This window comes from Gopherus flavomarginatus, chromosome 11, assembly GCF_025201925.1.
Source record: "Gopherus flavomarginatus isolate rGopFla2 chromosome 11, rGopFla2.mat.asm, whole genome shotgun sequence".
NCBI lineage: Eukaryota > Metazoa > Chordata > Testudines > Testudinidae > Gopherus > Gopherus flavomarginatus.
This window is the reverse complement of record NC_066627.1, coordinates 34,251,845-34,265,347: the sequence shown is the minus strand read 5'-3', so window position 1 is coordinate 34,265,347 and position 13,503 is coordinate 34,251,845. Positions and strand designations below refer to the sequence as shown.

General features: G+C 38.1%; 1 protein-coding gene across 9 annotated transcripts in view; it reads left to right on the top strand.

Annotated features, from left to right (window-relative positions):
* Nucleotides 1-13,503, top strand: part of ZMYND8 (zinc finger MYND-type containing 8) — a 133,801-nt gene that overhangs the window by 94,537 nt on the left and 25,761 nt on the right. For all 9 annotated transcript variants that reach the window (XM_050917267.1, XM_050917263.1, XM_050917264.1 and 6 more), the window contains 4 exons: nt 3,748-3,888; nt 10,808-10,960; nt 11,910-12,416; nt 13,024-13,395. In XM_050917267.1, the coding sequence (XP_050773224.1) occupies nt 3,748-3,888; nt 10,808-10,960; nt 11,910-12,416; nt 13,024-13,395 (1,173 nt within the window). The remainder of the gene's footprint in view (nt 1-3,747; nt 3,889-10,807; nt 10,961-11,909; nt 12,417-13,023; nt 13,396-13,503) is intronic.

Genomic DNA, 13,503 nt, shown 5'->3' with positions numbered 1-13,503 from the left:
GAATCCTTCTGCACCTCTGATTTTACAGCTGCACTCATTTGTCCACCACCTTTATGGACCTCCTTTCCCATTTCCAACATGCCTGCAGGTGGGTGGAGTACTACAGATAAGTAGGTCATAGAGGACATAACATCAGGCTGTCATTCCAACTCTTCAGCTCCCTTCTTGAGCTTGTATTAAAGCAGGAGGTGAACGCTCCTCCAGTTAGGCACAATAGAGTTGGCCCCTCCCCCTCACTTGGGTGTAAGGGGTTTTGTTTGTTGTATTTCCTTAGAGCAAAGAAGGAAAGAGTGTGGAGACTGATCTTAGATCTAGTATTTCCAAACAAGTTTGTAAAACCTCAGAAGTTCAGGATAGTGGCTCTGGGAGCTGTAATTTCTTCACAGGAGAAGGGGGATTTGGCTCTTGAGCTACAAGATGCCTATTTTCATACACTCTCTTTGGACAGGAAATATCTACAATTCATTATAGGCCAGCATCATTTCCAATACTGAGTGCTTCCCTTTGGTCTCTCCTCTGCCTCAAGGGTGTTCTCCAAAATTCTGGCAATAGTGGATACTTACTTCTGAGAGGAGGCTAATCCATGCTATATTAGGAGGAGAACATCACCAGACAGACATTAAATTGTTTTATTTAACTAAAACAACCACTTTAAGTATACTGGATTTTTTTCATCAATAGCAAACATATAATATTTTAACAAAACAAGCATATGTTCCTCACGTCTCACATTTATCTCCAAACTTCTTCTCCTTGTCCAGATCTATTCTTCCTCCAACAATCTTTTATTCATTGGATTTTTTGAAAGGGATTGACTCTGTGTACACAAATTTGCAGAGGGACAATAGAGTTGAGGTCTTTTATTTCTCACCCCTATATATTATTATTTATTTATTTTAAAACATTTTTGTTGTTAACAAGCATGTTACCTTTGGAGACACACATCCACAGTTTGAGAACCTGAAAACTAAGCATCGCTGATGGTATCTTCTAGACTGAGTAGTGAGTCACATTGGGTAGATAGAAAGACTAACCTAAATAATCTATACAGAAGCCTGTGGAACCCCATAAAATTGGGTCCCTAATCCATGAACTATTGGAACTCATTTACAAAACTTTTCTTAAACATTACATGAATATATTGTCTCATACTGTAGAATTAGAATTTATAATCTCTATTCCATGATGAGGTATCATTGAGCTATAATGTATCTTATTTAAAACTATCTTTAGATAAATTCTTTCCTCAAAACACATTTTATTAAAAAAAATCTGATATAAAAAAATTGGATTTTTTTTTAAATCATTGATTTTTATCTATGGATTCGTTTAATTGCACCATATTATTATTTCTTGGGAAGGAAGTGGAGCTCATCATGGGGAGTCAGATCAGAGTCACTTAATCAGAAATAGAGATGACCGGCAGACAGCATCGTGTGCTTCTTGACTTTTACAAATAAATTTCCTGGAATTAATGTCTTCCTTTTCCCCACGCTCTACTTATCCATCATTGCAGCACATAGAAAAGCTAAGTTTAACCTGACAACAGTTGACTACTTTACTTAGTTCCCTTTTTTTACCTACATTTTTTCCCCTGTTCCATGTTATAAACATTAATTTCTGTAATATCTACCACATCCTTAAACTTTGTTGCTGTCTTATTTTTGAAAATAAAAGTTTTGATTAAAATTTAAATGACTTGTTTCTGTGATTAAAAAAAATCAGGTGATCTGCTTGAAGGCCATAACACAGAACGTTCCCATTTGAACGCCCTTAGAGGGATATCACTGTTTGCCATGGGTATTTGATGTAATGGAGTGACAGGGTGTCAAGGTTCCTTCCTCACTCTGGACTTTAGAGTACAGATATGAGGACCTGCATGTGAACTTCTAAACTGAATTACCATGTTAGATCTGGTTTTGCTGCCACCACTCCCAAATACTAGCTCCCTTCCCTGGATAGTCTTGAGAGACTTCTGCACCAAGTTCCTGGTGAACACTGATCCAACCCCTTGAATCTTAACACAAGGAGAATTTAACCATCCTCCCTCCTTTCCCTCACCAGTTCCTGGTGAGTCCAGATCCAATCCCCTTGGATCTTAAAACAAGGAAAAATCAATCAGATTCTTAAAAAGAAGGCTTTTAATTAAAGAAAGAAAGGTAAAAATATCTCTGTAAAATTAGGATGGGAAATAACTTTACAGGGTAATCAAATTCATAGAGCCCAGAGGAACCCCCTCTAGCCTTAGGTTCAAAGTTACAGCAAACAAAAGTAAATCCTCTTAGCAAAAAGGAACCTTTACAAGTTGAGAAAACAAAGATAAAACTAACATGCCTTGCTTGGCTGTTACTTACAAGTTTGAAATAAGAGAGACTTGTTCAGAAAGATTTGGAGAGCATGGATTGATGTCCTGTCCCTCTTAGTCCTAAGAGCGAACAACCCCAAAACAAAGAGCACACAAACAAAAGCCTTCCACCCACCAAGATTTGAAAGTATCTCTTATCCCCTTATTGGTCCTTTGGGTCAGGTGTCAGCCAGGTTACCTGAGCTTCTAAACCCTTTACAGATAAAAGGATTTTGTTGTCTCCAGCCAGGAGGGATTTTGTAGTATTGTACACAGGAGGGTTGTTCCCTTCCTGTCCCCTTATTGGTCCTTTGGGTCACATGTCAGCCAGATTACCTGAGCTTCTTAACCTTTATAGGTAAAAGGATTTTGGTGGCTCTGGCCAGGAGGGATTTTATAGTATTGTACACAGGAGGGCTGTTCCCTTCCCTTTATAGTTATGACACCGGGATAAAATAACTTAGAAATATGTCTGAAATACTAAATGTATGTCTAATTATGGTCATTGCATAACAAAGGATTAAATAAACATGATTGTACCTTAACATACATTTTCTCCCAGTTTGCTGCCTTTTAGGAATATCAGGATGCTCTATATTTCTTAAGGAAGAACTATAGACTACACCCTTATTAATATTCAATAGTGTGTGTAAGTGGGGTATTTTCAAAGCATTAAGCAGAGATTTAATCAAACATCTCTCATTGAGAATATTGAGTCTCATAGGTAATGTCCTATATATGCTTCCTTCTCCAGCCTATCTCCCTATCCCCCAAAAGTGGTGAGTTTTGAAACATTTAATTCACAGATAGAATGAAACCTCTCAGAGCATGCAATTCCAAATACTCCAGAGATATATGGGAATGTCTTGTTACCTTGTGTTAGGGGAATTGATCGACTACTGCTGTGCTGCTTTTGTTGGGAATTTTGCTTTTAATTCACCTTTAGTGCTGCTAGAGCCTAGAATAGGCATCTTTTTATGCTTGCTTCTAAATAAAATAAAATTAGGTGGCAATTCAGTTTGTCAAGATCTTATTAATATCTAAAATACTCAAAATCTTGATCTCTAGAAACACCTAATAACTTGTATCAAAGTTTATCAGAGCCAAAATAATTATTTAACGAAACTGAATCACAAGTAAAATGATTTATTTTAGGATTTCTTATTTAATAAGCTAAATGAAAAGATTGTTGTAGCTTTAACCGAATGAAAAGATTGTTGTAGCTTTAACCGAACTGTAACTTGCACTGGCAGCTGTTAAAAGCTTCTCCCTGCCCCTACTTATGTTAGGTGAAATGAACATAACTTATGTTAGATGAAATGAAAAGCCACTTCACCACCCCTTGCATTATTCTGACTCATTTTGTTTTTAAATGTTTCTTTACCAATTCTGTACTTTTTCAGCTTCTCCAGCACCAGCAAGGACGGGCCAAACAGGGAGTTTATCAGGCAGCCCAAAACCTTTCTCTCCTCAAGCCTCAACACCTATTGCTGCTAAACAAGAAAGAACTTCCACTCCAGGAAGCATTCTGAACCTTAACCTTGGTTAGTACTAACTTTTGAAAGTCTGATTATGTTGTTATAATGTAAATTATAGTGGAATGGATGAGAGAGAGTAGCAGATTGCATGTATGTGGATTTAAATTAACAGTACTGAAGCACATGTCACCATTGTTTCATCAGCAGAGCTATGCTATATTTTTTGTAAAGCTGGAAGTTAAACTTTTTTCTTACTGATGAAAGGTAATAGTTAGTAGATGATATTTAGTTGGACTCTCAGAAGGCTAAATGAACCCTTAGTGCCAAGGCTGTCAGGGCTCAGCTTCTCTTCTACAGTAGTGGATCTGTTTATTGTAACTACGGTGTACTTCAGCCAAACAGACAATTAACCATAAGAAATAGTTTCTGTAATAGTGGAATAGAGTGTGTGCTAAAGGTGAGAGTCAGTAGCTGGAGTGTGGTAAATTACTTAAGCCAGATGGCTCAGATTCTTAGAAGGTGAGGTTAAGGGTTATGTGGGGAGTTTTAAATGAAATGCTTGGCTGCCTGTAGTTCTTGTTAATACCGATGGAATTTTAAATCTGACAGTGTTTTCTGATTGACGTTTTAACGTAGTTGTCGGAAGGTTTTTATCTGAAACATCAGTTACCTCTTCAGAGTTAGGGAAATGTGCCTTTGTTAAAATGTCAGTTTTGCCCAGAGTGAAAACAATGGATGGACTTCTCATGATAGCACAACTGTGCCAGGTGTGGATTACATTCCATCCTGAATACAGTAGTCTTCTGATGTGACTCATTAGGTCATATTGCCTTGTTTGAAGCATTGTGAGAATAGGGATTCTCTCTGACGTGATAGAATGAAAGGCAAGAGAACAGCAGAAATTCATATGTTTCATGCAGAGAGACATGTAGCAGTTCTCCCTTTTTAAGCACTATGTTCTCCTGCTAAGTCAGAGGAAATCTGTTGAAGATAAGTCAATTATAGCTACTCCTAGGCTGGCTGAAGTTATACCGCCAATCAAGGATGAGGAATAATGAGCAAAACTGTACACTGACGTTCTCAGAGCAGCAATCCTTGGAATCAAAATGGGAACTACTTTTAACAGATTGTTTGTCTGAGGGAGAAGAGGAGACTATGGATACATTGAATATTAGCAGAAAGTTTCATCTCCAGAAGAGTGAAGGAAAATTGATAACATGGAATATGGGCATCATTACAATCAACTTTTAGGAATGGAGTTATCAGGAAGTTTGGAACATTTCAAGATGAAGCACTTGAAAACGTTGTGCATGAAGATCTTAGCCTCTGGACTCTGCTACTGTTGATTTAACTCTTTTCTGCATAACACTGGTCCTGAGATAAACAGAGAGGCCATTTATTTTCAGGGAGACCTCTTTATATGCAAAAGAGTTGAATAGAAAGATCTGAGTGATTTGACTTCTATTTTATTTGTTGGGATGGAGAGACTTCTGAAAGAAAATACCTATCTTACTGTCTCTTGTCTTACCTTGCTTTATGTAATCTTTGCCTGCACTTACATCTTGTCATGTCCAACTAATGTCACTTGTCTATAGGTAAAATTACTGCAGCAGAGGTTTAGTGATTAGTTTTCTTTAATATATCTAAGGTGCGATTTTCAAAAGTTCAGCACCCAGCTGAACAATGGGAGTTCCTGAGTGCTGAACTCCTTTGAAAATCTGCCAAATTCATGTAGATTTCTAAATAAGAGCTGATCCATCTTGAAAATTTAGCTCTTAATGAGCAGATATTTTGGAGGGGTAGAGCTCTTTTGATTACATGACTAGTGCATATTGTATAATAGTATTTACTCTCCATAGTAGTAATGTGTTACTTAACTCCTTCATTCTGGTCATCCATTACATGATCCTGCGTACAGTGCAGCGGCATTCCATAAATCAGTGCAGTACTGGGGCATAGCTGTAACACTATAGTGAAACTTTCTGTCTGTGTGTACTTGGAACATTTTAAGATTAGTCAAGTGATTGATTACTTAAAGGTATTCTTGGGGCATTACTCTTTCTAGCTGTAGAACAGTAATGGAAAAACAGAGGAAAGTTAATTGTCCAAAGAGCTATACAGTGTAGTGCATTAAACTTACTTTTTTTATATGCATACTATAGAACGTGGTGACTTGTTTATATTTTTACCAAAGCTGAAAAAAAGCATCCATTCAAAGCTCTGGACACCCCAGCAGTCTTTTAAATTACAGTTATGTAAACAAATATGCTTCCTTGATCATTTCTTAAAAGCAGTACTTCTATCACAGCAAAATTTAAGTCTACCAACAGAGTCCCTCCGTAATCCAGCCTCACCAGTGTAAAAGCCAAAGATTAGAGATAGGCATTGCAGCTTACCGTGGAGGCCCCCCCTGAGCACTGCTTTACTGCTTTATATCCAAATTCATGTTATATCGGGGTAGAAGTGTATGTGTTTTCGCAAGAGCAAGTTTACATCTATTCTGGGAGAAGTTCAACGTCTCATAAATGTGATTTTGCTTCAGCACATCTTTGGGAATTACTGTTGAATAGAAACTCAGATTTCTTGACATGATTTGTGTGTTATAGGTTAAATGTACTAGGTGAAGATGATTTTTTCAGGAACTGTATATTGTACTCTATTTTGGTCATGCATATCCTTATTCTGTTCTCTCTCTGTCAAAATAATTATGTAAAAGCGTAAATATAAATTTAGAAGTTGTAACAGATGTGGATTTAGGTCCACTTTTGTGTTGAGCATAGTGCAACGGTTACTGGTGAGGAGAGAGAATAGATGTAAAAAGAGAAGAGAGAGGCATTGCAACGTGCTTCGGACACCCAGAAACCCAAGCTGTTTTGACCAGAGGAAGAGGGGCAGTTTTAGAATTTTTCAGTATACTTTAACTATTACGTTATTGCTTTTTGTGCTGCATGTGCAACATAGATTTATTTGGTCCTGTCAGGGTTCCCCACCCCCTCTGAACTCTGAGGTACAGATGTGGGGACCCACATGAAAGACTATAGCTTATATTTTACCAGCTTAGGTGAAAACTTTTCTACGACACAAATCCCTTTCCTTGTCCTTGGACTGGTATTGCTGCCACCACCAAGTGATTTACACAAAATATTTAGGGACAGGTCACTTGGAATTTCTATTCCCTCCCCCCCCCCAAAAAAAAATATCTCCCCAAGCTCCTTCGCCCTCTTTCCTGGGGAGGCTTGAGAATAATATACCAACCAGTTGCCAAAGCACTGTGAGCACACACCAGACCCTTTGTCTTCAAGACACTGAAATTAGTCAGGTTCTTAAAAGAAGAATTTTATTATAAAGAAAACAGTAAAAGAACCACACCTGCAAAATCAGGATGGAAGATAACTTTAAAGGGTAATAAAAGATTAAAAACACAGAGGATTCCCCTCTGGGCTCAGCTTCACAGTTACAAAAACAGGAATGAAACTACATCTGTAGCATAGGAAAAATTCACAAGCCAAAACAAAAGATAATCTAATGCATTTCCTTGCCCTACTTACAATTTCTGTGGTTTTAGCTGGATTATTCCAGGTATATTTCAGGAGATATTGTACCTGCTTGACTTCCCCCTCAGTCCAGAGAGGGAACAACAAAAGATAACCACAAACAAATCCTTCCCCTTACCCAGATTTGAAAGTATCTTCTTTCCTCATTCTTCTTTCTGGTCAGGTGCCAACTAGATTATTTGAACTGCTTAACCCCTTACAGGTAGGGCAATCCAGTACAACTGTCAAGGAGGGATTTTATGCTACTGAATAAATAAAGGTTGCTACCCTTCCTTCTATATTCATGACAAGTCCATATCATGAAATTGCCACTTATGACTATGAAGCAAGTCTCCTTGCTGAATTTTAGTGGAAAGCTTTTTCTGAAATCCTGGAAAGAGATTCAAGGTAATGATCTGCATATTAATAACAATCAAACTGAGTAACTGAGAACCAGCAAGCGGCCGGGGGTGGGGGGGCAGTGTCAGTCATCTGAATAATATTCGCCACTTCGCTCATTGTCAAGTTGCTACTGCCTTTGTCTGGTTCAAGTAGAGTTATCTAGTCTAGTTCCTTATAAAATCTATGTTTCACATAATTTTTTTAATTGGATTGGTGTTTTCAACTCTCACTGATCCTGCTTAGACTAATGGGCTATCAAGTTCCATTTCTTTATGTAGCTAAACCCGTTAGGGCTGTCTATGCTCTCCTATTATCATTATCATTAGTTCACTTTACCAGTAGAGCCCCTCTTAAAACATTATTAAATGTTAAGATACCAGTCTGAGCAGTGAAGTTCTTGCCACAGAATAATTGGTATGATCCCCTTTTAGCAGTAGGGGTATATAACAAATCACCTGACCAGGATGTTGATAGTGACTGTGAAATGCCCAGGGAGATTAGAGAGGCTATTAAAATAAAAAAATCAATAATAATGGGGGATTTCAACTATCCCCATATTGATTAGGAAGATATCACCTCAGGAAGAGATGCAGAGATAAAGTTTTTTGACATCTTAAATGACTGCTTCTTGGAGTAGCTAGTCCTGGAACCCACAAGAGGAGAGTCAGTTCTTGATTTAGTCCTCAGTGGAGCACAGGATCAGGTCCAGGAGCTGAATATAATTAAATTTAACATCCCTGTGGCGGGGAAACACCACAGCGGCCCAACACTGTAGCATTTAATTTCAGAAAGGCAAAGTACACAAAAATGAGGAGGTTAGTGAAACATAAATTAAAAGGTACAGCTCCAAAAGTAAAATCCCTGCAAGCTGCATGGAAACTTTTAAAGACACCACAATAGAGGCTCAACTTAAATATATACCCCAAATTAAAAAAACATAGTAAGAGAACCAAAAAAGAGCCACCATGGCTAAACAACAAAGTAAAAGAGCAGTGAGAGGCAAAAAGGCCTCCCTTAAAAAGTGGAAGTTAAATCCTAATGAGGAAAATAGAAAGGAGCATAAACTCTGGCAAATGAAGTTTAAAAATGTAATTAGGAAGGCCAGAAAAGAATTTGAAGAACAGCTATCCAAAACTCAAAAAGTAATAGCAAAAAATTTTTTTAAGTACATCAGAAGCAGGAAGCCTGCTAAACAACCAGTGGGGCCACTGGATGATCGAGATGCTAAAGGAGCACTCAAGGATGATAAGGCCATTGCAGATAAACTAAATGAATTCTTTGCATCAGTTTTCATGGCTGAGAGTGTGAGGGAGATTCCCAAACCTGAGCCGTTCTTTTTAAGTGACAGATCTGAGGAACTGTCCCAGACTGAGGTGTCATTAGAGGAGATTTTGGAACAAATGCTAAACTAAGCAGTAATAAGTCACCAGGGCCAGATGATATTCACCCAAGAGTTCTGAAGGAACTGAAATGTGAAATTGCATGACTGCTATCTGTTGCGGATTTAAATGATAGATTACAGACATCTGTACCAAATGATTGGAGGATAGGGTTAGGCTGACTTCAGTACTGGGCAAACTGGTTGAAACTATAGTAAAGAACAAAATTCTCAGATATATAGGTGAATATAATTTGTTGGGGAATAATCAACATGTTTTTTGTAAAGGGAAATCATGCCTCACCAATCTACTAGATTTCTTTTAGGGGATTGGTCAACAAGCATCTAGACATGGGGGATCCAGTGGATATAGTGTATTTAGGTTTTCGGAAAGCCTTTGACAAGGTCCCTCACCAAAGGCTCTTAAGCAAAGTAAGCAGTCATGGGATAAGAGGGAAGGTTCTCCCATGAATTAGTAACTGGTAAAAGGATAGGAAACAAAGAGTAGGAATTAAATGGTCAGTTTTCAGAATGGAGAGAGATGAATAGTGGTGTCCCCCAGGGGTCCGTACTGGGACCAGTCCTATTCAACATATTCATAAATGATCTGGAAAAAGGGGTAAACAGTGAGGTGACAAAATTTGCAGATGAACAAAACTATGCAAGATAGTAAGTCCCAAGCAGACTGCAAAGAGCTATAAAAGGATCTCTCAAAACTGGGTGACTGAGCAACAAAATGGCAGATGAAATTCAGTGTTGATAAATGCAAAGTAATGCACGTTGGAAAACATAATCCCAACTATAGATATAAAATGATGGGGTCTAAATTAGCTGTTACCACTCAAGAAAGAGATCTTGGAGTCATTGAGGATAGTTCTCTGAAAACATCCACTCCATGTGCAATAGCAGTCAAAAAAGCAAACAGAATGTTGGGACTCATTAAGAAAGGGATAGATAATAAGACAGAAAATACCATATTGACTCAGTATAAATCAGGGTTTCTCAAACAGGGGTCGCTGCTTGTGCAGGGAAAGCCTCTGGCGGGCTGGGCCGGTGTGTTTACCTGCCCCGTCTGCAGGTCCAGCTGATCGCGGCTCCCACTGGCCACAGATCACTGCTCCAGGCCAATGGGGGCTCAGTGGAGCGGGGAGGGACAGCAAAGTGGTTTGAGCATTGGCCTGCTAAACCCAGGGTTATGAGTTCAATCCTCAAGGGGGCCATTTAGGGGCTAATTCAGTACTTGATCCTGCTAGTGAAGGCAAGGGGCTGGACTTGATGACCTTTCAGGGTCTCTTCCAGTTCTATGAGATAGGTATATCTCTATATATAAAGTTTTTCCTCCCCTGTTCTTACCTTGTGGGTTTAAAAGAAAGGCCAGCAAGATTTCTATTTTCCAATTCTTTATCCCTGCAGAAATCACCAGATTATTTTATGGAGAACAAAAGGGAAAAACTGTTAAGTTTGTGTTAAAGCCATTCTTTTGAATTGTTCAGAATTGCAGACTATAATTAGAAAATAATATTAATACATTTCAGTTAGTCTGCATTTTCATTTCAGTCTAAAATTAAGTAATTTTACTACAAAATTTTCATTTATGAGGACAGTGGAGATTCCCCTCGCCCCTTAAAGTATCTTTTTTAATTAAAGAATTCTTTTTATAATGTCTTTTTAGATCGCAGCAAAGCTGAGATGGATCTGAAAGAACTGAGTGAATCAGTCCAGCAACAGTCCACACCTGTGCCGCTAATTTCACCAAAACGACAGATTCGCAGCAGGTTCCAGCTTAATCTTGACAAGACAATAGAGAGTTGTAAAGCACAGTTAGGTATGCCCAGAGTCCATTAAATAAGGGGAGCATGAATCCTAAACTCAAAGGAAACTTTGATTTAAGGGTTGATTTTGTTTACAATCTTGAAAAGTATTTTTCCATGTTGTAAAACCTTAAATACTTCTTACACTAAAATGTAAAATCAGATGAGGATGTTTGAATACTTAAGGGAATACATTTTGAATGTGTTAAGCTGGAACAATCTAACGTATATTAGAACCTGCTGTTACGAATCTCTCTGAAGAACTTTCATGTTTTAACCTATGTTCTTTGCACCTCTCTGATGTAGATTAGTATACTTATTTTTGTTGTCTTATTTTTCCTTGTAACATGAAAAATTCAAGAACTGTAGCTAGTTTACTAAACACTACCTGATATTAACATATCCAGTTACATCTGGTAGGGTATGGTGATACTATTAAATATTTGTATTGCACTATTGCTTTGCATGGCACTTCATAATGATTTGAAAAACGACATCACTTCTCCTTGGAAAATCTTCCAGTCTAAGGTCCTGATTTGGCAAACATGCATGTAAGTAACTTTAGTCACATGGGTGGTCCCATTGATTCTAATGTGATTACTTTTGTAGTTAAAGTTACACATATGCATGTTAGCCAGATTGGCCCTAGGTTAGACAAATTTAGAACGTGAAGATAACTGATAAATGAGTACGCAGGGAAAGGAGGGCCAAAGGTTAAATCCAGTAAAAATGTAAATCAGATTATAGAGAATGACACTCAGACATTCTGATATTCTTAAATAGAGAGTGAGGTAGGACACGAGGAGGAGGAAGTAGCTTGGGAATGGAAGTCAAGGTAGTAATACAAATGAACTTTCCAGTGTATAGAATCATGCAAAATATTTTATTTTTCTATCATATTACAGAGTCATTATCCAGTTAATGTGGAATAGAGTACATTTGTTTTGTGTTTTTCTGTGTTAGGAATCAATGAAATCTCTGAAGATGTTTATAACGCAGTAGAACATAGTGACTCTGAGGATTCTGAAAAATCAGACACCAGTGACAGTGAATATATCAGTGATGATGAACAGAAATCAAAGAACGATCAGGAAGATGGAGAGGACAAAGAAAGTGGAAAAAGTGACAAAGAGTCATTGACCATGAAAAAAAAACCTAAACCCCCAGCTCCAGCTGAAGTCAAAGAGGAACTTAAAAGCACAAGTCCAGGAGTGGAGAAAACAGATGTCCCTGTCAAAGAAAAGGCTAATACAGACTCTGAGAAAGACTTTTCTGAAAAGGGAAAAAATTTGCAGCATCCTGCAAAAGAAAAACTGAAAGGTAAAGATGAGACAGACTCTCCAACTGTGCATCTGGGTCTGGACTCTGATTCAGAGAGTGAACTTGTCATCGATCTAGGGGAAGATCATTGTGGGCGTGAGGGACGGAAAAACAAGAAAGAATCTAAAGAACCACCTCCTAAGCAAGATGGTAGGTTGAATTTATTTCCTTCTTTCATTTATAGGACAGACATAAAAGTAATGAACCCATAGTTTTCAATAATTGCTAATCTCAATGAATGATCATTCACAGGAGATAGGTGCCTTTCACCAGTGCTCAGTATTGTAGTGCATATACAGTACAACCTTGCATGAGTTTGGAATTTAATTTGCAAGTTTTTCAAGATTTTTGAATTTCAGCCATAACCATCACTCTTCTGTGAGCCCTGCAACAACATAATGATACAGGAGATATTAGATTTGATCAAGCACTCCCAAACGTGTGTAATCCCACTAAAGTCAATTTAAGTGCTCCCATTAGTAAAAGTCATAAGAATAGATCTGTTATGTATGGTATCAGTTCATGTTGTCCATGTGTTAATCATGGTAAATGTAAATTGCAGTTAGCCATTAAGAAAATTACTTTCACTAGCTATGCTCAGCATTACAGCTGTTAGACAAAAAATATTTGTCCAGACCAGTCTATACTTTGGTGAGATGTGTGGTATATAAGCCTAGCTAGATCTTATTTTTAAGTTCTTTATTTTTCATATTAGATAACTTTCTTTTTTTCCTCTTTATTATATTTTATTTTTAAGTTGTAGGTAAAGTTCCACCTTCTTCCAGTGCAAGCAGCCAGCCTCCACCTGAAACTCCTGTGCTTACCCGATCTGCAGCCCAAACTCCACCAGCTGGAGTCACAGCTACTACTAGTGCTACTTCTACTGTCACTGCTCCAGCAGCAGCCACAGGGAGCCCTGTGAAAAAGCAGAGGCCACTGCTACCTAAGGAAACAGCCCCTGCTGTGCAGCGAGTAGTGTGGAATTCTTCAAATAAATTTCAAACATCATCTCAGAAATGGCACATGCAGAAGGTACAGAGGCAACAGCAGCAGAGCCAGCAGTCTCAACAGTCGCAACAACCTCAGTCTTCTCAAGGGACAAGATATCAGACAAGACAGGCAGTAAAAGGTATACACTTGTAACAATGTGTCCATGGTGCCCTAATTGCCTAGTAGTGTTCATGGTGATCCAAGCCCTTCTAACCAGGAATTCTACCACGAAAACCAATATCTCAAA